The 27,872-nt window shown below is 44.7% G+C and overlaps 1 protein-coding gene across 2 annotated transcripts in view; it reads right to left on the bottom strand.

Annotated features, from left to right (window-relative positions):
- The window catches only part of LOC143984619 (class II histocompatibility antigen, M alpha chain), a 49,439-nt gene that overhangs the window by 3,459 nt on the left and 18,108 nt on the right, over nucleotides 1-27,872 (bottom strand). Inside the window, exons 1-4 of one of the 2 annotated variants that reach the window (XM_077484652.1) lie at nucleotides 23,131-23,609; nucleotides 17,537-17,794; nucleotides 3,714-3,995; nucleotides 62-190 (exon numbers count right to left, since the gene is read on the bottom strand). In XM_077484652.1, the coding sequence (XP_077340778.1) occupies nucleotides 62-190; nucleotides 3,714-3,995; nucleotides 17,537-17,794; nucleotides 23,131-23,218 (757 nt within the window). In that variant the 5' untranslated portion in view covers nucleotides 23,219-23,609. Of the gene's footprint in view, nucleotides 1-61; nucleotides 191-3,713; nucleotides 3,996-17,536; nucleotides 17,795-23,130; nucleotides 23,610-27,872 lie in introns of those variants that run through there. The other variant, XM_077484653.1, reaches the window with a different exon arrangement.

A 27,872-nucleotide genomic window follows, 5' to 3' on the forward strand; every position in this document is an offset into this window, starting at 1 on the left:
TTTACAATCACGAAACAAATTTCTTCCTCTTGAACACAAGCACAAGAAGTCCCGAACTTACCCGTCTGTTGTAGTTTTTTGGAAAGACAGAGGAACATGAAACCTAGGAAGAGGAAGACAATACCAAGAGCGCAACCCAACCCGCACAATGCGTTCTCCAAAACATCAGAGGGAACTGGGTAGTCTGGAACTAGAAATAGAGAATAAAAGTGAAATACAGATATAGATGGATCTGACTCTACATGTACAAGTGAGAGCTCCGTGATTTTTAAAGGGGCAGACAGAAGATCATTTTGTAAAAAAAAGTGTTCATGCTGGATGACCTACAGAACTAAAAGTTTTAAAAAGTTCTCTAAATTCGGGTACCTTAAAAAAAAAAAAGACAGTTGTAATAAAATGTTACCACTTGACCTTCCGGAAGATTTACCCCCTTTTATGACCAGGCCATTTTTTGCGATACGGCACAGCGTTATTTTAACTGACAATTGTGCGGTCATGCAACCTAAAATTAAGTCCCTTTTTCCCCACAAATAGACCTTTCTTTTGGTGATATTTTATCACCTGTGTTTTTTTTTTGTTTGTTTTTTTGTGCTATAAACAAAAAAGGGCCAACACATTTGAAAAACAAAACAATATGCTACATATTTTTGGTAAAAAAAAATCCCAATAAGTGTATATTGATTGGTTTGTGTAAAAGTTATAGTGTCTGCAAATTATGGGATATTTTTATATATATTTTTTTCTACTAATAATGGTGGTGATCAGCGACTTATAATGGGACTGCAATATTGCTGCGGAAAGTTGGGACACTAGCTGACACCTTTTGGGGACCAGTGACACTAATACAGTCATCAGTGCTAAAAATATGGACTGTCACTGTACTAATGACACTGGCTGGGAAGGGGTTAAACAACAGGGGCGATCGAAGGGTTAAATGTGTGCCTAGCTAGTTTTTGTGCACTGTGGGGGAGGTGCTTTTACTAGGGGAAGGCATGGATCCATGTTCCTACTTTGCAGTAATGGCAGCAATCAGCGACTTAAAGCGGTACTGCGATATTGCGGCAGACATTCTGACACTAACTGATACTTTTTACCCTTTTTGGGGACCAGTGACACCAATACAGCGATCAGTGCTAAAAATATGCACTGTCACTGTACTAATGACACTGGCTGTGAAGGGGTTAAACATCTAGGGAAAGAAAATCTAATACTTCCCCGTTGACAAGACAGGGCTCTGCCTTGTTTCCATATCCTGTGTGTGTTTCGGGCGATCAGCGGGTGCCAGCAGTAATCCATGCTGGCACTCACTAATCAACATCTGCTGTGTAAAATCACAGCAGAGCAGGGTTTCCTCCGGCACACCTGCACGCCCCCTAACTTGAAAGTGCCAGCCCACATACTAGGTGGGTGCAGGAGAGCTGCCTTGCCATTGTATATCTAGGTTATACAGTCGGCAAGTAGTTAAAATAAAGATTTGCATTTCGTGAGGATATTTGGGTTCCTTTAGCCGCGTACACACGATCAAACAATCCAGTGGAAAAGTCCTGCCGGACAATCCCCCCATGTGTGGGCTTCGGCAGACTTTTTTTACCCAAAAGTCCGGCGGACTAAGAAAGTAGTTTTGCACCTAAATATGTCCGCCGGACTCACATTTTGGCGGACAATACAGCCGTATGTGTGTAAGTCCACCATACTTTTGAAATGAATGGACTTTTCCCGCCCGGACAGGAGGCGTCGCTGGCCCCGGCACCTGGTATGGAGTTAAAGGGGAAGCCCTACGCCGAAAAAACAGTGTGGGGGTCCCCCTCTAGGTCCATATCAGACCCTTATCCGAGCACGCTACACGGCCGGTCAGGAAAGGGGGTGGGGATGAGCAAGCGCCCCCCTCGAGCAGTACCAGGCTGCGTGCCCTCAACATGGGACATGTTGATGAGGACAAGGGCCTCTTCCCGACATCCCTGGCCGTTGGTTGTCGGGGTCTGCGGGTGGGGGGCTTATCAGAATCCGGGAGCCCCCTTTAATAAGGGAGCCTTGGATTCCGGCCCCCCACCCTATGTGAATGAGTTTGGGGTACAATGTACCACTACCCATTCACCTGTGAAAAAAACGTAAATTTCCGAGCCTACACACGGTCGCATTTTCAGATGAAAAGCTCTCATCGGTCTTTTGCTGGCTGAAATTCCGATCGTGTGTACGTGGCACAAGGGGTGGATTACTGCTAATATGGACCGTGGCCTAGGGCAGAGGTTCTCAACCCTGTTCTCAAGTACCCCCAATGGGACATGTTTGCAGGTTTTCCTTTATCTTGTACAGGTGCTTTAAATCAGAGTCAATGGCTTGGTATTTTGCACAGCTATTTTATCTAATGCCGCGTACATGCAACCGGACTTTCCGGCAGACTAGGTCTGACGGGATTAGTCCGTTGGACAATCCGAACATGTGTGGGCTAATTTGTTCATTTTTCGGGAGAAAAATCAGATGGATCTAGAAATAGAACATGTTTCAAATCTATCCGGCAGACTCAATTCCGACGGACTTAATTTGGGAAAAACGTTCATCTGTGTGCTGGTCCGACGGACCAAATATGACGCAAGGGAAGCTATTGGCTACTGGCTGTTGAGCTTCCTTGTTTAGTCCCATTTACGTCATTACGTTTAAAAGGAACGGACTTAGTCCAATCGTTTGTGGGCAAGTCCGTTCTTTATAAAAGTCTGTCGGAATTTAGGCAAAAGTCAGTCGGGAAGACCGTCGGGCCTAGTTTGCCGGAAAGTCCAGTCGTGAGTACGCGGCAAAAGAGAAATTCCCAAACAATGGCCAGTTGGGGGGTACTTGAGGACAGGGTTGAAAACCACTGGCCTAGGGAAAGGAGCCGTTGTGCAATGCTTTCCATATTTCTGATGGTCAGTAACATATTTCCCGTTCAGGCATTCCATCTAGGTCTTCTTAGTTGCTGTCCCTGAACAGCTTGGGCCTTTTTCTTGGGTCCATATATCTATAACAGAACTTGAGAACTAGTTGTAGGTTCCACATTTACTGACGCTGAGAAGGCTAACTGCCCCTTCCAGCCCTTTCCCCTCAGCTATGTCGGCCATGGCACATATGGTGTGTCTATGACAGCCTTTCTCAACCTTTTCAACACAGAGGAACCCTTGAAATAGGTCTCTGGTCTTGGGGAACCCCTTCTAAAAATTAGAATTTTTCAATTCATGCTACATTAATGTGATGGTCAATGGGAAGAATGGTCCTTACACTTGTGGTCATTGGGAACAATTACCTCCTTACAGATAGCTAAAAAGATCAATAGTGTCAGTGGGAACTTATCTGAGAGGCAGAAATTGCCCAATGCTGAAGGAACCCCTACAACCTCTGGAGGAACCCTGATTGAGAATCACTTGTCTATGACATCAATCTCATTAGTGAGATATTAATGCTAGCCAGTTGACTAGGGTAGGAGAGAAGCAACACAAGACAGTTGACCTAGGGCAGTGATGGTGAACCTTGATGTTTTGGAACTACATTTCCCATGATGCTCAACTACACTGCACAGTGGATGAGCATCATGGGAAATGTAGATCCAAAACATCTGGGGTGCCAAAATTTGCCATCACTGGAACTGCAAGTATAAATCTGGGACTGATGACCACAGATTACTTCATTAAGGCAAGTCAACTTCAGCAAGCTAAAACATTTTATAGAATGACTGATATACTGACCCCAGTATTCGACGATAGTCCTGCTATCACCCGCCACTTGCACATTACAGGAATAGACATCATTATAGTTAGGGGTGACGTTGAGGTAAGAGAAGGCTTGGAAGCTCCCATCATACAAGGCGAAGTATCCAGGAGATGTGGACTCTTTTGACAACAGTTCACTATTCTTCCTCCAGATGACGGTCAGTGCAGGGGGGTACACGTCACTGATGAAACAGATCAATGTGTTGGGCATCCCGATTCGGAGGGGTTGTGCTGTGAACACCATCGTTTGAGTACCACCTAAAAATAAAACATGGTAGATGAAGCTCCATTTGTTGCTGCATCCTTAGATCCAGTCGGTCTGAAATTCCTGTTCTTCCACTATATAAATAGTGTATTCAGGGTAGTGGTAGAACAGTATCAGAAGTAGGAACTTGGCTGTACTTCAAAATAAATTCTTTTTTCCCCCTCATTGAAAAAACTGAAGCATATCATGTTTCATGATAGATGAGACTTTCATGCTCTTATGGCACCAAGCAATGCACAATGCTTCCCCTAGCAGAATAACAGCGGTCATCATTGCTTAACATACTATACAGTATATCCAATGTCAACACATAGATAGATGTTGACATTGTGGGGATGATTTCCTAAAACTGGAAAGTGCAAAATCTGGTGCAGCTCTGCATAGAAACCAATCAGCTTCCAGTTTTTTGTTTTGTTTTTTCAAAGCTTAACCGCTTCGCGCCCGCCCTATAGCCGATTTACGGCCTTAGAGCGGGCGCTTTCCTGCAATTGGCCGTCCCTGGACGGCCTGATGTTTACTTCCGCAATGCGCGCCGCCGCGGGCGCGCATCGCGGAAGTTCTGTGTTTGCCATGTCCCCCGGGGACAGGCAAACACAGATCGCTGTAAACGGCCAATCACAGCGGCCGTTTACAGCGTGATCGGCGTGTCCAATGGGAGATGACCTCATATGTAAACATATGAGATCATCTCTCAGCGCCGCTCTCCTTCCTCACACAGACAGCGTGTGAGAGGGGAGAGAAGAACGGCTGCAGCAGCCGTCAGTGCACAGAAGAAAAAAAAAAAAAACAGTGTAAAAAAAAAGTGTAAAAAAAAAAAGTGCCATCCTCCCCCAGAGCCATCCCCCCCAGTGCCACCCCCCCAGTGCCATCCTCCCCCAGTGCCATCCTGCCCCAGTGCCATCCACCCCAGTGCCATCCTGCCCCAGTGCCATCCGCCCCAGTGCAATCCACCCCAGTGCAATCCACCCCACCCCAGTGCCACCTGCCCGCAGTGCTATCTGTCCCCAGTGCCACCTGTTGTCAGTGCCATTTGTCCCCAGTGCCATCTGTCATCAGTGCCACGTATAAGTGGCATCTGTCATCAGTGCCACATGCTATTAGTGCCACATAGTGCCATCTGTCTTCAGTGCCACGTATTAGTGCCATCTGTCATCAGTGCCACGTATCAGTGCCATTTGTCATCAGTGCCACCTGTCAGTGTCACGTGCCATCTGTTGTCAGTGTCACGTGTCATCAATGCCACTTATTAGTGCCATCTGTCATCAGTGTCACGCGTCATTGGTGCCACGTATTAGTGCCATCTGTCACCGGTGGCACGTATTAGTGCCACGTATTAGTGCCACGTGTCATCAGTGCCACGTATTAGTGCCACGTGTCATCAGTGCCACGTATTAGTGCCACGTGTCATCAGTGCCACGTATTAGTGCCACGTGTCATCAGTGCCACATATTAGTGTCATCTGTCATCAGTGCCACATATTAGTGCCATCTGTCATCAGTGCCACGTGTCATCAGTGCCACGTATAAGTGTCATCATTGCCATGTATCAGTGCCATCTGTCATCAGTGTCACGTGTCATTGTCCTGGTATTTCAAAAGTGTAATAAGTAGTCAACAAGTTAGATGTGTAATTTATGCTTCTAGAACACGTGATGGCGCTACCTGCATGTTGGGCCTCTCTATGTGGCCAGGCTGTGAAAAAGTCCCACACATGTGGTATTGTAATACTCAGGAGGAGTAGCAGAATTTTTTGGGGGGTGTCATTTGTGGTATACACATGCCATTTGAGAGAAATAACCTATTACAATGACAATTTTGTGGAGAAAAATAAAAAAAATGAAAAATCTTCATTTTGAAAAGAATTGTGGGAAAAAAATGACAACATCAAAAAGCTCACTATACCTCTTACTAAATACCTTGGAATGTCTACTTTCCAAAAAGGGGTCATTTGGGGGGTATTTGTACTTTCCTGACTTGTTCGGGTCACAAGAAGCGAGATAGGCCACCAGTACATCAGATGTGATCAATTTTGTGCGATTCGCACCACAGCTTGTAGACTCTCTAACTTTCACAAAGACCAAATAATATCCACTAATTTGGGTTATTTTTACCAGAGATATGTAGCCGTATAAATTGTGGCCAAAATTTATGAAGAAAAATTAATAATTTGCATAATTCTGTCACAGAAACAAAGAAATATGCGTTTTTTTTTCAAAATTTTCGGTCTTTTTTCATTTATAGCGCAAAAAATAAAAACCCCAGAGGTGATCAAATACCACCAAAAGAAAGCTCTATTTGTGGGAAAAAAGGACACAAAATTCATTTGGGTACAGTGTTGCATGACTGAGTAATTGTCATTCAAAGTGTGAGAGCACCGAAAGCTGAAAATTGGTCTGGTCAGGAAGGGTGTTTAACCAGTTGCCGACCGCCGCACGACGATGTACGTCGACAGCATGGCACGGGCAGGCATATGGGCGTACATGTACGTCCCTTGCCTCCCGCGGGTCGGGGGCCCGATCGGGCCCCCGCCCGGTGCCTGCAGCGGTCGGTTTTCGTCCGGGAGCGATACGGGACGAGGGGGCGGCCATTCATTCATGGCCACCCCCTCGCGATCGCTCCCGATGAATAGGAATCCCCCGTAACATCACTTCCTCTCCTGTAATGTAAACACAGGAGAGGAAGTGATGTATTCTCTCCTCCGTGTCGGTATTTTTCGTTCCGACACGGAGGAGAGCGGATCGGTGAGTTGCACCAACACTCTACACACACAGTAGAACATGCCAGGCACACTCACACCCTCCCGATCACCCCCCCAATTACCCCTGCCCCCCAGTCACAGTGACACCAATGTCATTTTTTTTTTTTTGCATTGGTGTCATTTGTGACTGTAATAACTGTTAGGGCAGTTAGGGTTAGCCCCCTTTTGTTCTAATGTACCCCCCTAACCCCCCCAATAAAGGTTTAACCCCGCGATCACCCCCCGTCGCCAGTGTCACTAAGGCTGGGTTCACATTGCAGTGGTTTATGAGAACGAATGTGATTCGCACCGCACTGCAGTGCAAATCACATCCGATCTCTGTGCGATTCGAGTTCAGCCATTCGCCGCACCCGCCGCACCTGCCACACCCGCCGCAAATTCGCACGGGACCCTTTTTTTGGCCCGCAGCAGAATCGGATCGCATGGGTGTTCACACCATGCAATCCGAGTTTGCAGATCGCACTGCGATATGCGAACTGATCTGGGGGTGTCAGTAACATTTCACTGACACTCCCAGCAGTTCGCATAGGGCAGTGTGAACTGCCGCCGGGAGGCATGCGATGCGGGAACCCGCCGCGGATTCGTGGCGTTCCCGCATCGCTCCAGTGTGAACCCAGCCTAATAAGCGATCATTTTTCTGATCGCCGTATTAGTGTCACAGGTGACGCTAGTTAGGCAGGTAGGTATTTAGGTTCGCCGCAGCTTTTTATAGCGCCAGGGACCCCCATATACTACCGCATAAAGCCCCCTGATTGCCCCCTAGTTAACCCTTTCACCAGTGATCACCATATAACTGTTACAGGTGACGCTGGTTGGTTAGTTATTTTTTTATAGTTTCAGGGCACCCGCCATTTATTACCTAATAAAGGTTTAACCCCCTGATCACCCGGCGGGTGTCATTTGTGACTAATAACTGTTAGGGCAGTTAGGGTTAGCCCCCTTTAGTTCTAAGGTACCCCCCTAACCCCCCCAATAAAGGTTTAACCCCGTGATCACCCCCCGTCGCCAGTGTCACTAAGGCTGGGTTCACATTGCAGCGGTTTATGAGAACGGATGTGATTCGCACCGCACTGCAGTGCAAATCACATCCGATCTCTGTGCGATTCGAGTTCAGCTATACAGATAGTATGGCTGAATTCGTGTCGCACCCGCCGCACCCGCCGCAAACTCGCACGGGACCCTTTTTTTGGTCCGCAGCAGAATCGGATCGCATGGGTGTTCACACCATGTGATCCAAGTTTGCAGATCGCACTGCGATATGCGAACTGATCTGGGGGTGTCATTAACATTTCACTGACACTCCCAGCAGTTCGCATAGGGCAGTGTGAATTGCCGCCGGGAGGCATGCGATGCGGGAACCCGCATTCGTGGCGTTCCCGCATCGCTCCAGTGTGAACCCAGCCTAATAAGCGATCGTTTTTCTGATCGCTGTATTAGTGTCACAGGTGACGCTAGTTAGGCAGGTAGGTATTTAGGTTCGCCGCAGCTTTTTATAGCGCCAGGGACCCCCATATACTACCTCATAAAGCCCCCTGATTGCCCCCTAGTTAACCCTTTCACCAGTGATCACCATATAACTGTTACAGGTGACGCTGGTTGGTTAGTTATTTTTTTATAGTTTCAGGGCACCCGCCATTTATTACCTAGTCTCACTAGTGTACCCCTAAATTTAGGGGTGTCTACTTTCCAAAATGGGGTCATTTGGGGGGGTTTGTGCCATCTTGGCATTTTATGGCCTTCAAAACTGTAACGCCCTTAGAAAGCCTGAAGGCGGTGCTTGGTTTTCGGGGCCCCGTACGCGGATAGGCTCCCAAAAAGTCCCACATATGTGGTATCCCCGTACTCAGGAGAAGCAGCAGAATTTATTTTGGGGTGTCATTTCACATATGCCCATGGCATGCGTGAGCAATATATCATTTAGTGACAACTTTGTGAAAAAAAAAAAAAAAAAGTTTGTAATTTTCCCGCAACTTGTGGCAAAATATAAAATATTCCATGGACTCAACATGCCTCTCAGCAAATAGCTTGGGGTGTCTACTTTCTAAAATGGGGTCATTTGTGGGGGTTTTGTGCCATCTTGGCATTTTATGGCCTTCAAAACTGTAATAGGTAGTGAGAAGTGAACTCAAAAATTTACGCCCTTAGAAAGCCTGAAGGCGGTGCTTGGTTTTCGGGGCCCCGTACGCGGCTAGGCTCCCAAAAAGTCCCACATATGTGGTATCCCCGTACTCAGGAGAAGCAGCAGAATTTATTTTGGGGTGTCATTTCACATATGCCCATAGCATGTGTGAGCAATATATCATTTAGTGACAACTTTGTGTAAAAAAAAAAAAAAATTTTTTTTTTGTCATTATTCAATCGCTTGAGGCAAAAAAATTTAATATTTAATGGGCTCAACATGCCTCTTATCAATTTCCTTAGGGGGTCTACTTTCCAAAATGGGGTCATTTGGGGGGGTTTTGTACTGCCCTGCCATTTTAGCACCTCAAGAAATGAGATAGGCAGTCGTAAACTAAAAGCTGCGTAAATTCCAGAAAACGTACCTTAGTTTGTAGATGTGACAACTTTTGCGCAAACCAATAAATATACAATTATTGACTTTTTTTTTACCAAAGACATGTGGCTGAATACATTTTGGCCTAAATGTATGACTAAAATTGAGTTTATTGGATTTTTCTAATAACAAAAAGTAGAAAATATCATTTTTTTTCAAAATTTGCGGTCTTTTTACGTTTATATCGCAAAAAATAAAAATCGCAGAGGCAATCAAATACCATCAAAAGAAAGCTCTATTTGTGGGAAGAAAAGGACGCAAATTTTGTTTGGGTACAACATTGCATGACCGCGCAATTACCAGTTAAAGCAGCGCAGTGCCAAAGTGTAAAAAGACCTCTGGTCATTTACCAGCAAAATGGTCCGGTCTGAAAGTGGTTAAGTGCCCAGTAAGCAAGTGGTTAAAGTGGATGTAAACCTGACATTTTTTTTTTTTTTTTTTGTCTGGCACAATATAGAGTATGGGATTTCAGATCAGCTGTGCCCAGTCTTGCCACAAAGAGTTAATCCAGCTCTGAGCAATCCTCATGTCTTTTTTCAGTGAAATAAAACAGACAAACTGTGAAAACTTTGTCCGTTCTTCCCCCTTGCTGTGATTGGCAGGTGATTTACATATCTCGTGCACTAGCCTAAGACATGCATTATTTTTTTAACTCCCTCCTACTCCTTTCTTCAGCAGCTCTGCAAGGATTGGCTGCTCCACACCAAGTCATATGGGGACTTTTCTGGGTTTTGACTGGATGTTAGTGATCATAGCAGAAGTTCAGTGTAAGAAATACACAGGAGAAAATGCATGTTGATAAGGGGAGTGTAGAGGTGGGCGGGGAGTCTACTGACATCACGACTCCACCCAATGAGCCCTGGAAAACAGACCCACCCAAAAAATCTGCAGTTTTTCGGGTCTCATAGCAGACAGAGGGGAGACATTTGACAGATAAGTATACATGCATGAGGCATGTATATCCTTCTAGATAACCGAAATTGCAGTAGTTCAGAAAGCATGAGAGTGGGTTTACATCCAATTTAAGGCTCGGTTCACACTGGAACCAGCTGTGGATCGCACAGAAACGCTGTGCATCCCCATTCTCTGGTTCAGGGACAAATTAGGGCCAAATCTTTGCCTGAATTTGGCCCTGAAACGGAGCGAGCGTCGCACATCGTTTCTGTGCCATGTGCTCCGCAGCCACCCCGGAGATGTGTGAACTGGTTGCACAGAGAGCCGATCACATTCTCCTGCTATGCGAATTGGAATCGGGGATACCCACATCCAATTCGCATAGGTGTGAACCCAGCCTAATTAACCGCTTAAGGGCCCTTAAGCGCAAAATCACATACCTGTATGTAGTTTTTTTCTTCGGCTCCGGGGTGCATGCTCTCCTGCTGTGATTGGACACAGGGCGAGCCAATCAAGGGATTTGGCATATGCGATGTCTGCCTGGACCCGTCGATCGCTCTGAGGAGAGGAAGAAACAAGGCAGATTGCCATTCTGCCAGAGGGGAAAACGGAGATCTTATGTTTCTAAGCAGAAACACGGATATCTGTTTTCCTTTAGTGAAAGCACATCCCCCGCAGTTAGAAAGAACCTCCCAGGGACACAACGTAACCTTTCGATCGCCCCCTGATGCTAACCCCTTCCCTGCCACTGACATTAGTACAGTACCAGTGCATTTTATTTTTTTTAGCACTGATCACTGTTAGCCCTTGTACACACGGTCGGACATTCCGACAACCAAATCCATCAGATTTTGTCCGAAACTGTTGCATACACACGGTCGGACAAAGTTGACGGAAAATCCGATCGTTCAGAACGTGGTGACGTTATTTCGTTACGACGGGACTACGTTCAGGCCAGTAGCCAATAGCTTTGGTGTAGGAATTTGATCTGAGCATGCGTGGCACTTTGTCCGATCGGAATTCTCTACACATGATCGGAGTATGTCCGATCGGAGCATTTTGTCGGAAAATTTTGCCAACAAGTTGGAAAACTTGGTCTGTCGGATACTCCGACGGAAACAGTCCGATGGAGACCACACACAGTTGGAATATCGGACCGTGTGTACAAGGGCTAATAATGTCACAGGTCCCCAAAATGTCAAAAGTGTCGGTTAGGTGTCTTGATTTGTCCCAATAAAAATTTCCCTTTGCTGCTATTACTAGTAAAAAAAAAAAAAAAATACATAAAAATATCCTATAGTTTGTAGACGCTATAACATTTGCACAAACCAATCAATATTACTAATATTAATTTTACCATAAATATGTAGCAGAAAACATATTGGCTTAAATTGATGAAGAGATTTTATTTTTTTATATTTTTTTATTGGGAATTTGTCTTACGTCATCTGTTCGTGTGTGGCCAAGTCCGTTCGTTCAGGAAGTCCGTCAGAGCTCCGCTAAGAGTCCATTGGGAAGAACGTCGGACCTAGTCTGCCGGAAAGTCCGGTCATGTGTACGCGGCATAAACTTTCTTGAGTTTCAAATTAAAGTAGAACTATATGTAGCGCTGGCTCCTGACGAGCATACGCTATGTTTTTCAAAGTTAAACTTCCAATGACCGCAGTTTGGTTTTGGTGCTAATTTGCTAAATTTATGGTTTCAGTACCAACCAGTACAGCTGGGTTGCACTGGGTTCTTCTTGGCCGCAGGTGTCGCTGTCACCGCCGGCAAGAGTAAGAACGCAGTCTAGCTGGGTGTATTGAATACCATGTTTCTTTTCGGAAACCAGCCCAGTGGGAGTGTTCTCCTGCTGTGCATTCTGGGAGGTGGTATTTAAGATACTGAGATCACGAGGCCAGGGGTCTGGAGATTATTTTCTGTCAGTTAGGATCTGGTCTTCCTAACCAGCCCCCATGGCCCTCTTGGCCTGGGGGGCAGAACCATGCATTTCCAAGTCTTGGGGCTGGCTAGCCCGAGGCAACGCAACTGCAGGGACAGGCCTGAATGGATCTCGGGGCCTATTGATTCAAAGGTGGTCCGGTGCCGTCTCATCTAAGGGAGAGGCCCAGCAATTGGAGAAACCCCAGGGGAGGACTCTTCAGGAGAAGGACGTGCACAAGGCTGGATCTCTGAAGGAGCCTGGAGGCTCAGTTGAAGGACACTTCATGGATCTACGCTCATACGGTATCACCGGATCGGCTGAGAGATACTGGTACCGTATGGTAGCTCTTTAAATTTATCTATGTCCCTCAGTTTCTCAAGTATTCTACGCTCAAGTCTGTGGCAGAGACTTTACTTAACACCCTACCGGCTGCTGGGCCTAGTGAGAGGAGGTCTATCCGGGGGTTGTAAAATCCAGCTGTGAAACGGTTCTTATTCTCTGGATTTTTCCTATAAGAGACTTTCCATTTTTGCAGTCCAAAGTACCCGAACTTACTCCTTACCCTCTACCTTAAACTGAGAGACTCTGTTCTGCTTCAAATAAATAACCCAAAAGAGGATTCAGTGTCAGGTTCCATATTTCTTTGGGCGATCGACCACGGGAAACCCTAGACAGAGAAGCACTCAAGAATGTAATGGTAAGCCCAATAAAACCAGCAGCTCCTTCGGAGGGTCAGTGCTACATATAGGCAAAACTTTTTTTACATTTTGGCTAGAAGAAGGGAGAGTTATAACCCCTGTCAGACTTTTTTTCACCATCTGTGTTCCATTGCGGGAGATTTCCCTTCACTTCCTATTCCATAGCCAAACAGAAAATGAGAGTGAAATCTCTGCAAATTAAGGGAACTCCTTGGAGACCCCCCAAGTCACCAGAACTAGTGTCCCCATTGGAAGATTTCTCCTCTATTACTTTTCTGGGTAAAATTTGTAATTTTAGTTATATTCCCTAAGGTCCTATCCACACTGGCATTAAAGGCAGGCGTTTGAGGTGTGTTTTGTAACACCTTTTTGAAAAAATCTTCAATTGATAATATGGACAGCAGACAGAGCTGTTCACATGATCAAAACGTGAAGCATTTGCTTTGTGTCACTTTGCTGTGCTTCAAAAATTAAGCTACAAATTTGAAAGGAGATCAAGCATCTCCTCCTTCATTCAAGTCTACGGTAAAGTGCCATTAACGCGCCAGCATTCGCTTGCAATGCATTTGCAGCACGTTCGGCATTGTTCACAACACCCAAAAAAATAGACACTTGAGAGAGTTTTTTAATATGTTTTTATTTACCTTTAAACAAACAACACGCATTAGCCCTTGTACACACGGTAGGAAATTCCGACGGAAAATGTCCTATCGGATCGTGTTGTCGGATAATCCGACCGTGTGTGGGCTCCAGTGGATTTTTTCCGCCGGAATGTCCGACCAACAAAGTTTGAGAGCTGGATATAACATTTTTTGACAACATGGTCCGATTGGACTTTGTCCGATTGTTTGTAGAGAATTCCGATCGGACAAAGTGCCACGCATGCTCAGATCAAATTACAAGACCAAAGCTATTGGCTACTAGCTGCAACGTAGTCCCGTCGTAACAAACAAACGTCATCACGTTCTGAACGATCGGATTTTCCGACAACTTTGTCCGACCGTGTGTATGCAACACCAGTTTTGGACAAAATCCGTCGGAAAAAATCAGACGGATTTGGTTGTTGGAATGTCCGACCGTGTGTACAAGGGCTTAAAGTGGTTGTAAACCCTTACAAAACACTTTGACCTACAGGTAAGCCTAGATTAAGGCTTACCTAGATTAAGGCTTACCTGTAGGTCCAAGAAATATCTCCTAAACCTATACGGTTTAGGAGATATTTACCCGAAGACAGCCACCGATGTCTACGGCGCATGCGCCATAGACAGCGGTGCGCAGGCACACTGGGCAGGCCACAGATCGCGGCGATATGCCGCGAGTGTCGGCTACCGTGCGCATGCGCGGGAGTGACGTCAACGCTGCTCCGGCGAATCACAGCACCAGAGCAGCGAGACCCACCAAGAAGATGGAGGCTCCGTACACAAGGGGACAGCGGTGACATCGCTGGCTCCTGTGTCAGGTAAGTGACACATAATGGAATACTATGAGATGCATAGTAGTCCATTATGCTTTACCTTTGCAGGGAATCCAAGAAGTAAACCCATTAGGGTTTACTTCCTCTTTAAGGCTATTTGTTCCACGGCAGTATATTGAACAAGTGTGAACAAGGCCTAAAATAAGGAGTTTTGTTTTAACCACTTGACGACCAGAAGATTTACCCCCCTTCATGACCAAGACATTTTATGCAATACTATAACTGACAATTGCACGATCATGCAACGCTGTACCCAAATTTTATTTATTTCACTTTTTCCTGCAAATAAAGCTTTCTTTTGGTAGTATCTGGGCTTTTTTTTTTAAAAAAAAACAATATTTTTTACTTTCTGCTATAAAACAAAACAAACAAAAAATCTAATTTCTTCATAAATGTAGGCCAATATGTATTCTGCTTCATATTTTTGGTAAAAACAAAATCCCAATATGCGTATATTGATTGGTTTTCACAAACGTTACAGCGTCTACAAACTATGGTACTGAAATGTTTATTTATTTATTTTTATACTAGCAATGGTGGTGATCAGCAACTTTTAGCTGGACTGTGATATTGCGGCGGCCAGTCTGACACTGACACTTTGTGGGAACCAGTGTCACTTATGCCTATTTCAGTCTGCCGTAGACTTGCTGAAATCTGCACCTGTGCCTCCCCGGGCACGCTAATGCCCCGTATACATGGTCGGATTTTGCAATGGAAAATGTTAGATTGGGAGCTTTTTGTCGGAAATTCCAACCGTGTGTAGGCTCCATCGGACAGTTTCTATCGGAAATTTCCGTCGCACAAAATTTGAGAGCTGGTTCTCAAATTTTCCGACAAAAAAATCCGTTGGCGTAAATTCCGATCGTGTGAACACAATTCTGACGCACAAAGTGCCGCGCATGCTCGGAATCAAGCAGAAGAGCAGCACTGGCTATTGAACTTAATTTTTATCGGCTCGTCGTACATGTTACACATCACCGCATTCTTGACGTTCAGAATTTCCAACCAACTTTGTGTGACCGTGTGTATACAAGACAAGTTTGAGCCAACATCTGTCGGAAAGAAAAAAAAAAACATGGATTTTGTTGTCGGAATGTCCGATTGTGTATACGCGGCATAATACAGTGCTTAGTGCTAAAAATATGCACTGTCACTGTACTAATGACATTGGCAGGGAAGGGGTTAAACACTGGGGGCAATCAAAGGGTTACATGTTTGCCTAACCAGTGTTTGTGTTTACTATTTGAGGTGCTTTTACTAAGGGATGTGATGGATTTTATTGTCTGCAGGGACACAAAATGAATCCCTTTCCCCATGTCAGGGCGGAGCTCTGCCTTACTTACATAGGCAGAGCTCTGTTCTGTGTCTCTCCTCAGTGATCAGTGGTTGCCGGCTCTGGCGGACATCTATTGGCCAGCACCCGCTGATCGGCTTGTGCTGTTTCAAGTTGCGGCGCCAGTGTGTGCCCCCTACCCCCTATAAGTGCCAGATCATGTACCTAGTAGAGCTGCTCTGCTGCCGTATAACTAAGTTATGCGGTCAGCAAGTGGGTAATGTAATAACATGACAATATAATAACAATAAGCATTAAAAAAGGAATAACACAAATGATCCACATCAAACAGCCTGCCTAAAGCCTTAGAAAAAAAACAATTTACATTACTTAACCACTTCAGCCCCGATCCTCTTTTTGACACTTGTTGTTTACAAGTTAAAATCTGTTTTTTTGCTTTTCTTGTTAGCAAAAAAACCTGATTATTTTTATTTCTTTAACAAATTACTTAGAACCCCCAAACATTATATAGATTTTTTTTCAGACACCCTAGAGAATAAAATGGCAGTCATTGCAATACTTTATGTCACATCGTATTCGCGGCAAATGGTCTTACAAGCGCAATTTTTGGGGAAAAATACACAGTAAAGTTAGCCCAATTTTTTTCTCTATTGTGAAAGATAATGTTACGCCAAGTAAATTGATACACAACATGTCACCCTTCAAAATTGCGCCCGCTTGTGGAATGGCGACAAAGTTTGGCACTTACAAATCTCCATAGGCGACGATTAAAAATTTCTAGGGCTGTTACTGAGTAAAATTTTCATGTTCGATTAATCTATTTTTTTTAATCGACTAATTTCGATTAATTATAACGCACATAATGCAACGCGATCCACATGGCAAAAATATCACAGCTTATCAGCCTCTAAGGACAACAATGTTAAAAATGGAGGTTATCAAAAATCTGCCTACACTTAGCTCACTGAATGATCCCAGTTAACCACATCCATATTTACCATCGCTGTCCAGGCTGTCCGGTGATGTCATGGACATCGATGTCACCGGACTCCTCCCCCCTTCCCTTCGTTAGCAGACGGAGGCACTTGAGGAAGGGGGAGGAGTCCGGTGACGTTGATGTCCATGTCGAAACCTGATCTCCGACGGAACTCCCTGAAGACCCGGAAGGCGGCGGAGAGGTGAGTACCGATCAAAAGAATTTTGATCGATCAAAAAAATGAATCAAGGAATTAATCTTAAATTTCCACAGCGCTAAAAATATCTACACGTTACCAGCCTTGAGTTACAGAGGAGGTCTAGTGCTAGAATTATTGCTCTCACTCTAATGATCGCGGCGATAACTCACATGTGTGGTTTGAACACCATTTTTATATGTTGGCCCAACTTACGTAAGCGTTAGTTTCTGCGTGCGAGCTCAGCGGGACAAGCAATTTAAAAAAAATATATTTTTCTTATTCTTTTTATTTTTTTATTTTTACACTTTCCTTTTAAAAAAAACCAATGTGGTCACTTTTTTCCCTATTACAATGAATGTAAACATCCCTTGCAAAAGAAATAAAGCATGATAGGGCCTCTTAAATATGAGATCCAGGGTCAAAAAGATCTCAGATCTAACTTTTACACTTAATTTCAAGAAAAAAAAAAATTATGTAATTTAAGAAAAAATTTTTTTAAAAATATTCCCATTTAAGAGGATTGGGCGGAAGTGATGTTTGACGTTGCTTCCGCCATCCATTGCTATGGAGCCGAAACAGGGGGCCATCATTCCCTCACTCGGCATCCAAGCTCAGAGGGGGAAGTTGTCTTCGCCCCTCTCCTGCCACCGATAAAAGTGATCTTCCTGCGAATCCGCTGCAGAGACCACTTTTATCTTAAAGAGAAACACTCGCTGTTCCTGAAAATACTGGGGTTATGGCAGAAGCTACAGTATGGACACTCACCTCTGGCTTCCGGCATTATTTCTTTTAGTACTTCAGTTAAAGCCTCGCGAAGGTTGTCACAAAGAGACAAATAAGCTGAAATGTTCGCTGCATTGGGGAAGGCTTGATCGCTCCATTGGTCGAAGTCAGGAAGCCAGGCGGAGGTGGTTCGCTTGCTGAAGTTGTAGCTGAACATTTGGTCATTATCAAACATCTTCAGGAGTCCCGGGACTGATGTGTTGGGCTGGCAGAAGAGCACCTGACTCAACACATGGTCAACTAGGAGACAGAAAAATAAGAAAGGGTTAAGAAACAAAATTAAATTATATACAATTAAAGTGGTTGTAAACCTCAGACATGAAAAATGAACAAAGCAAGAGAAAAATAGTAAAAGTGGAGGGAGCTCCAGCATACAGCCTGCGATTGACAGCCTCAGCTCTGTTGCTGTGTGCTGTGTGAAGGGGGGGGGGGGAAGGGAGAGTGTCCCCACCCTCCAATCAGTTCTCATAGCTCGCTTCTCTGAGCTCTGCAGAGTGTAACTTCAGTTCCTGCCTCCTGCTTTTTGAAAGCTCAGACAAGCTTTATAAATTCTGCACTTTGAATGGCTGTAAAGGAGAGAGGGCTGTAGATAAACAGGTAAAACTTATGTAGGAGGATGTGTTTAATCTCTGCGAATAAAGAGTGTAATAACTTGTGTGCTATGCTGTGTATGATGATAAATGTATGTACCAAAGGGTATATAAAAAAAAATGAGTGAAAATGAAAATAAAAACACAAAAAGGTAGTAGACTGACTAATAGAAGATAATGCCGCTGACACCTGTAGTGTCACCACATACACAGTAAACTGTTAGAACATGAATGGTGTGGCGCTAAATCCAGAAATGTGTATTATAACTCTGTGATAACTATAAAAATAACAAGCAGTGCTTTGAAAGTCACATGTCTGTGACGCAACACTTTGGGAGGAGCCAGGTGACGTCACTTACGGTCACGGCTGAGACTGGAAGTTCGGATCTGTTAGCGTCTTTTGATTGTGTGGTCCTATTCACTTGATGTTCAGAGACATTTTAACTGTAAGTCTACACATTTTTTAGTAAACCTTTTAATTACACTACATGTGTATTTTCATTTCCCTTTGATGTGTTGGCCATCTGAGCGTCATTATCATTTAACCGGTGAGAGCTATGTTCCTAATGGAAATGACTGATTCAATAGAAGCGAGTTACATTGAATCTTAAGGTGAGCGGCCATTGCGCACAGTGGTGGAGCACATGGACAAAACATTGGATTGCATGGAATAATAAATGTCACTTTATTTGAAGAACCAATACAGAACTTCACCTTATATTTAAAAATACTTTTTTCACTTTTGTGTGGTTTGCACAGCACTGGATTCTGGATGCGCTGCCCAACAGGGCTGATATGAACTGATTGTTAAGTTTACACTGAGCCATATTGTTGTGAATATATTATATATATATTTTTATGTATGTCTTTGGCCATATATATTTACACATGTATTGGGATTGCCAACAGGCAGCCAATCACAGTTGTCAGGTGATCGAGCAGTCCTTCCCGCTCCCAATGCATAAAGACCTTAAAGGGACGCAGGAGCTGGGCAGGAAGAGGTTAGAAAGACTCTGACGGTCCCCTCTAAACAAAAATCCTTCCTGAAATTCCCTGCAAGAGAAGAGCCATTATTCTTATTTCTCCTGCAGGCCTTGCCTCCTACCTTTCCTTTCTTCCAGTGCTTCATCATTCCCTTCAGCATTCAATGCTTCTGGGAGTGTCCCCCACCTCGTGCTGTGGCTTCATCCTCTGACCTCTAGGTCCCTGATAAGTTCCATAAATCGCTGATGAGTCCCTAGGTCACTGATGAGTCGCTATATTGCTGATGAGTCCCTAGGCCACTGATGAGTCCCTGGATTGTTGATGAGTCTCTAGGTCAGTGAAGATTCCATAGGTCACTGATGTGTCCCTACATCACAGATGAGTCCCTAGGTCACTAATGAGTCCCTGGGTCGTTGATGAGTCTCTAAGTCAGTGAAGACTCCCTATGTCATGGAAGAGTACCTACATCACAGATGAGTCCCTATGTTACTGATGAGTCCCTAGGTCACTGATGAGTCCCTGGATTGTTGATGAGTCCCTAGGTCAGTGAAGAGTCCCTGGGCCTCTAATGAGTCCCTAGGCTATTGAAGATTCCCTAGGTCACTGATGAGTCCCTATGTTACTGATTAGTCCCTAGGCTATTGAAGAGTCCCTAGGTCACTGATGAGTCCCTATGTTACTGATTAGTCCCTAGGTCACTGATGAATCCCTAGATCATTGATGAGTCCCTAGGTCACTGATGAGTCCCTACATTATTGATGAGTTCTTACATTACTGATGAATCCCTTAGGTCACTGATGAATCCCTACATTAATAATGAGTTCTTACATTACTGATAAGTCTCCTACGTCACTGCTGAGTCCCTAGATCCCTAGGTCAGTGAAGAGTCCCTAGGTTACTGATAAGTCCCTACATTACTGATAAGTCCTTATGTTACTGATGAGTCTCTAGGTCACAGATGAGCCCCTACATTATTTAAGAGTCTCTTAGTCACTGATGAGACCCTATGTTACTGATGAGTTCCTAGGTCACTGATTTGTCCCTTGGTCACTTTTGATTACCTAGGTAAGTGAAGAGTCCCTAGGTCACTGATGAGTCCTTAGGTTACTATTAAGTCCCTATGTCATGCATGAGTCCCTATGTTACTAATAAGTCCCTATGTTACTGATGAGTCCCTATGTTACTGATGAGTCCCTAGGTTAGAGATTCAGTTCTGCTTTAACTGTAAAAAAAAAACTTGACAAGTAGACCCGATCAAATCATAACATACACCACAGCGCCTACTCTACTGAAATAAAAAGGTTATGCGCTATTTTTCCCGCACAGGGCAATGCAATGCATCTTTGTGTTGCAGAGCTGTGTACCCCAGGTGTGTGCACCGTACTGTAGAGATGTGCATTGGGGGGGGGGGGGGTCATTTCATTTCACATTCCACTGCACATGTGCTGCAGTGCGGTGCAGAAAGGTGCGTTATAACACGCGTCATGATGCTTGGTGTGGTGTGACTGAGCCCTAAAACTGGCCACTGAGGGATCGTTCCCACCAGCCAGTACATGGACAAAGCAATTTATGTTATCTCCTCCTCTTCTAGTTTGTACCATTGCATTGCATCGGTGTGCGCAAAGAAAGTCTGACAAATCATTTCTTATGCAGGGCTTTGTGATGCACCACAACTCATCACAGAGCACCGTGCTGTATAGAGCTAAACAAAAGGTCATTTTGTGTCATTTCAACACATCAAAAAAAGAAAAGGGCAAACAATGCAAAGTGATGTAATATAGTATCGCAGCGCCCCCACACAACCGGAGCATTATACACACTCACTCTGTGTGAATGAGCCCTGACATGAACCGCTGAGGCAGTGAGCTCCAAACTCATGAGCCAGATATGGCCCTTTACTTACCTTTATCCAGCCCACCATACCTCCCACTGATATGAGGCATTATTCTTCCCACTGACACCAATGATGGAGCAAAATTCCTCCCTCTGATATAAACATTTGGGCACTATTCTTCCCACTGACACCAATGATGGGGCACTATTGCTCCCACTGACACCAATGATGGGGCACTATTCCTCCCACTGACACCAATGATGGGGCACTATTCCTCCCACCGACACCAATGGTGGGGTACTATTGCTCCCACCGACACCAATGATGGGGCACTATTGCTCCCACCGACACCAATGATGGGGCACTATTCCTCCCACTGACACCAATGATGGGGCACTATTCCTCCCACTGAGACCAATGATGGGGCACTATTCCTCCCACTGACACCAATGATGGGGCACTATTCCTCCCACTGACACCAATGATGGGGCATTATTCCTTCCATTAACACCGATGATGGGGCACTATTCCTCCCACTGACGCCAATGATGGGGCACTATTCCTCCCACTGACATCAATGATGGGGCATTATTCCATCCATGGGGCACTATTTCTCCCACTGACTTCAATGATGGGGCATTATTCCTTCCATGGGGCACTATTCCTCCCACTGACGCCAGTGATGGGGCACTATTCCTCCCACTGACGCCAATGATGGGGCATTATTCCTCCCATTGATATGAATGATGGGCAGTATTCCTTCCACTGATATGAATGATGGGGCACTCTTCTTCCCACTAATACCAATGATGGGGCACTATTCCTCCCACTGACGCCAATGATGGGGCACTATTCCTCCCACTGACATCAATGATGGGGCATTATTCCTTCCATGGGGCACTATTCCTCCCACTGACGCCAATGATGGGGCACTGTTCCTCCCACTGACACCAATGATGGGGCATTATTCCTCCCATTGATATGAACGATGGGCAGTATTCCTTCCACTGATATGAATGATGGGGCACTCTTCTTCCCACTAATACCAATGATGGGGCACTATTCCTCCCACTGACACCAATTATGGGGCACTATTCCTCCCACTGATACCAATAATGGGGCACTCTTTCTCCCACTGATACGAATGATGGGCACTATTCCTCCCACTGGCACCAATGATGGGGCACCATTGCTCCCATTTACACCAATGACGGAGCACTATTCCTCCCACGGACTCCAATGATGGGGCACTATTCCTTTCACTAATACCAATGATGGGGCACTAGTCCTCTGACTGATACCAATGATGGGGCACTATTCCTCCCACTGATACCAATGATGGGGCACTATTATTCCCACTTATACAAATGATGGCACTATTCCCCCTCCTACTGATCACAGGTGCTATGTAATTTATTTACTTCCACTGACCACCAAGCCTGAGGCTGGCCATATTCTGACATACCCCCACCCAAAAAAAAATCTGAAGGACAGTAAACTGGTCCTTTATTTAGAAAGTTTGGAGACCCCTTCTCTAAGAGCTCATTCATACCAGCTGGTATGGATTATGCTCTGGATAGTGGACCATGCTAGTGTGTGTTATGCAGGGGCAATGCCTTACAACACATCATGCTGTTTACTTTTTTAACTTTATTAAAATGTCACAAAATGACAAATCATTCAACTCTCTGCACTGCAGCATGTTGTAATGCGCTGCAGAGCAGTAACATGCGGTGCTGTCAGTTGCGTTGTGTAAAAATGCACACAAGCTGCCATATATATGCAATGCACACCCCCGCACATATATGAGAGCAGGGCATATACAGAACAAATGTTTTTTTTTATGTGCCCTTGCATTGATCTATGCAGATTAACTCAGCTCAGCCTACACCGTGTCTATGACCCCAATACTCTATGTACAATTGTAACCTTGTCCTGTAGGTCAGTGGTCATGAACCCTGTCCTCAGGGCCCACTAACAGGCCAGGTTTGCATGAAAACTGAAATACATCACAGGTGATATAATTTGCTGATCAGTGATTGCAGTGCTCTAGTCTGCATCTCCCCCAAGGTAATACATAAAACCTGGCCTGTTAATGGGCTCTCAGGACAGGGTTGATGACCACTGCTGTAGGTTGGTACTAACAACAGCCCCAGTTTAGTAATTACCCGTTTGCGCCTGCACCGCCAGCAGAGGGAGCACTAGCAGCACAGTGCAGATGATCCTGATTGGTCGCTGACTGTCCGGGGTGAGCATCTTTCCAGATTTTGTCGGAGCTTCTCCAGTAGGAATCTTCTTCTAACACCAAACCGGGCAGTCCACCTTCTATTCAGATCCTGCAGCACATAACACGGGGAACGATCGCTGCGACCAGACGTAACAAATCCACAACTGACGTGACTGGGAGAAGCTACGAAACGTCTTCAACATTACAGAACAAGTCCAGCAGAATGTGATAAATTACCACTGACATCCAGATCAATGGCGCACCCAATGTGTTCAGTAATAGCGTCTCTCCGTCCCGTCATGTGTACTGGAGTCCCCAGGAGTCGGGATTGTTATTTACAGTCACATAGAGCTCAGCAACTCACACTCTGAAATATTCTACAGACAAGGATATTATTGCAGCAGCTACCGTGTAGCAAACTGCAACGCCCAGTGTTCTAAAACTTCTAGCCAATAGCAGGGCTCATAGCTGCTACATCACTTGTTGCTAGGTAAACATTTATTTTGAGTTACAACTAAACGAATGTTGAAGCATTAAAGCCCAATGACATTTCTTTATTTTTTACTGTGATGTAGTCAGGATGCAAATAAAGTAATGAATATCCCTCATTTATATATTCCGTATATATATCGGCATATAACACACACAGGAGTATAACATGCACCTTCATTTAAGGAGGGAAGTTTCAGGAAAAATCCTCAAATTTTAAATAGAGAACTTTGAAGCAAAATAAGGGTCAGTGCCCATCAATGCAGCCTGATCAATGCCCATCTGCAGCTTGATCAATACCTATATGCAGTCTGATCAATGCCCATATGCAGCATCACAATAGCCCATCAATGCAGCCTGATCAATGCCCATCTGCAGCTTGATCAATACCTATATGCAGCCTGATCTATGCCCATATGCAGCATCACCACTGCCATGAATGCAGTCTGATCAATGCCCATCTGCAGCCCCACAATTGCCCATCAATGCAGCCTGATCAATGCCCATTTGCAACTTGATCAATACCCATATGCAGCCTCACCACTGCCATGAATGCAGCCTGATCAATGCCCATCTGCAGCCTCACAATTGCCCATCAATGCTCATCTGTAGTCTGATCAATGCCCATGTGCAGTCTCACAATTGCCCATCAATGCTCATATGCAGCCTGATCAATGCCCAGATTCTCAGATTACTGCTGCCTCGGAGGGGACAGGGAGGGGGACGGGACAAGCGCTCTCATATTACATACAGCGAGAATCTCCTGTTTACTCGGCGGCCCTCTTTAATACAAAGTCCCGCCTCCTGGACCAGCTTCTATGATAGACAGAACAGTGGTCCAATGCCGACCCAAGAGACGGGACTTCCTATTCCAGAGGCTGCTGAGTAAACAGGAGATTCTCACTGTATGTAATCTGACGGCGCTCGTCTCTCCCCCGTCCCCCCCCTTCCCATCCACTCAGAGGCAGCCCAAATTGTAGTATTGGTGTATAACACACACACTATTTGCACGCGATTTTCAGGGTGAAAACGTGCGCGTTATATGCCAATAAATACAGTATTTTTTTTATCAGATACATTTTATTAGGACAATTACAGCATTACACATGCAACCATTAGTAGGTAGCAAGTTGCAATCTCACAAACATTAGTCTTTAAGTAAGATATCTTTTACCAGTAGTAGTCATTTTAACTGCATAGCTCCCAACTAGGGTTGCCACATGATCTCTTTAATCCAGGACACATATTAATAACACAGGTTCTGTGGCTGATTAAGGTGGTAATTAAACTCACTTGATGTCTTATCTGCATGTGTAATTAATGTGTCCTGGATTAAAGGAATGATGTGGCAACCCTACTCCCAACTGTCCCTGATTTCGAGGGACTGTCCCTGATTTGGAGTAATGTCCCCCTGTCCCTCTTTCCTCCTCATTTGTCCCCAATTTTGGCCTGATCTATATAGCTGTATATAAAATGCACTTTTTATCTTTCAAAAAGTGTTTCCCAGTGCTAAACCTTTCATCTGATTTCTAAATTGCTGTATTTGTACATTTTAAAAGCCAATATAAAGGAATAGTAGTGGTAAAAAAAACACTAGTTGATTTAATTAACCTTTTTGTTAATTCTCCTTTAAGGGGGTGTGACAGGGGGGCGTGTCTTATGCCTACATACATTTACTATGTCACCAAGAACTATAATTCAATCCTTTATTTCTATGTCACCAACAAAAGCAGTTTTGCATGACTCAATCTCTTGCATAGATAGTATTACAGTGCCTTGAAAAAGTATTCATACCCCTTGAAATTTTCCACATTTTGTCATGTTACAACCAAAAACGTAACTGTATTTGATTGGAATTTTATGTGACAGACCAACACAAAGTGACACATAATTGTGAATTGGTAGCATCATGTTGTGGGGATGCTTTTCTTCAGCAGGGACAGGGAAGCTGGTCAGAGTTGATGGGAAGATGGATGGAGCCAAATAAAGAGCAATCTTGTGTAGCGCCGGGCTCCTGAAGAGCACATGCTATGTTTTGTAAATTGAATTCTTTCCTAAGACCATAGTTGGGTTTTAGGGTTAATTTCAGTAAACTTTGGTTTTGGCATCAGTTTGGCTGGACTATACTATGTTCTGCCTGGTCAGAGGTGTAGGTGTCACCTTTGGCAGGCATTGGAATGCAGTCTGGTTGGACGCATTGGGTACCAATCTCTCTCTCTGAGCCAATCAGCGGGTGCGTTGTCTCGCTGTGTATTCCAGGAGAGGGTATTTAAGGTGCTGAGATCACGTGGTTCAGGGGTTCTGGTCCAGAAGTATGTGCTGACTCCCTGGTCCTGGTCCTCCTGACCAGCCCCCAGAGGCCCTCATGGCCTGGGGAGTGGATCCATTCATTTCTGAGTCTCGGGGCTGGCTATTCCGAGGCACAGTAACTGGAAAAAAAAGGGTTTCGAGGTGGTCCTGAGCCGTCTCAGGTTTGGAGAGACCCAGCAACTGAGAACGCAACCAGGGGAGGACTCTTCAGAAGAGGGCCACACACAAGGCTGGCTGCTCGGTAGGAGCCTGGGAGCTAAGCTGAAAGGACACCAAGTGAATCCACATTCTTTACGGTATCGCCGGACCGGCTGCAAGATACTGGTACTGTAAGAGAGTTCCTAATTTCATCCTTCCGTTACAACTAAGTTCTGTGAGAGACTTTCTGATCTGTTCTAAAGTTCTACAACCAAGTCTGTGGCAGAGACTTTGCTAAACCTAAATCACCTGTCGGCTGCTAAATTCACTAAGAGGGGATTTATCCGATAGATGAAATATCCAGTTGCGAATGGCTATTCCCTGGATCACCTAGAGAGAGACATTTCATGTGTCAGCAGTTCCAAGAATACCTGAGCTTTCCTACCCATACTCTCTATTCCCTACTGAGAGACGGAGTTCTCTTTAATGGTTTTTGCAAATAAAAATTCTTAAAGGGATTCAAGTGTCGGTCTCTATAGTTTATTGAGCCATCAACCTCGGGAAACCCCTAGATGAGCACGAGGTGGAGAAGGTAACGGTAAGCCCAAATAAAACCAGCAGCTCCTTTGGGGGTCAGTGCTACACTTAGAAGAAAACCTGTTAGAGTCTGCAAAAGACTTGAGACAGGGGCGGAGGTTCACCTTCCAGCAGGACAACGACCCTAAACATACAGCCAGAGCTAGAATACAATGATTTGGATCAAAGTATATTCATGTGTTATGCCCCACACAGTTGGATTTTCGATGGGAGCTTGCTGTCGGAAATTCTGACTGTGTGTAGGATCATCGGACATTTTCCATCGGAATTTCCGTCACACAAAATTTGAGATCTGGATCTCAAATTTTCCGACAACAAAATCCGTTGTCATAAATTCCAATCATGTGTACACAATTCTGACACACAAAGTTCCACGCATGTTCGGAATCAAGCAGAAGAGCTGCACTGGCTATTGAATTTAATTTTTCTCGGCTAGTCGTACGTGTTGTACGTCACCGTGTTCCAGACGTTTGGAATTTCCGTCAAGATTTGTGTGACCGTGTATGCGCAAGACAAGTGTGAGTCAACATCCGTTAGAAAAAAATCCATGGATTTTGTTGTCGGAATGCCCAATCGTGTGAACGGGGCATAAGAATGGCCCAGTCAAAGTCCAGACCTAAATCCAATTGAGAATCTGTGGAAAGACTTGAAAATTGCTGTTCACAGACACTCTCCTTTAGAATCTGATAGAGCTTGAGCTATTTTGCGAAGAAGAATGAGAAAAAATTTCACACTCTAGATCAGTGTTTCTCAACTCCAGTTCTCAAGGCACCCCAGCAGGTCATGTTTTCAGGCTTTTCATTATGTTGCACAGGTGATTTGATCAGTTTCACTGCCTTAGCAATTACAACAGCCGTTTCATCTGAGGGAAATCCTGAAAACATGACCTGTTGGGGCGCCTTGAGCACTGGAGTCGAGAAACACTGCTCTAGATGTGCGTAGCTGGTAGAGACATCCCCGAAAAGACTTGCAGCTGTAATTGCAGCCAAAGGTGGTTCTACAAAGTATTGACTCAGGGGGGCTAAATACAAAGGTACGCCACACTTTCACATATTTATTTTAAAATTTTGAAAACCATTTATCATTTTCCTTTCACTTCACAATTACGTGCCACTTTGTGTTGGTCTATCACATAAAATCCCCAAAAAA

The sequence above is a fragment of the Lithobates pipiens genome, unplaced genomic scaffold (assembly GCF_037356315.1).
Source record: "Lithobates pipiens isolate NorthernLeopardFrog02 unplaced genomic scaffold, aLitPip1_a1.2 Scaffold_1, whole genome shotgun sequence".
NCBI classification, from domain to species: domain Eukaryota; kingdom Metazoa; phylum Chordata; class Amphibia; order Anura; family Ranidae; genus Lithobates; species Lithobates pipiens.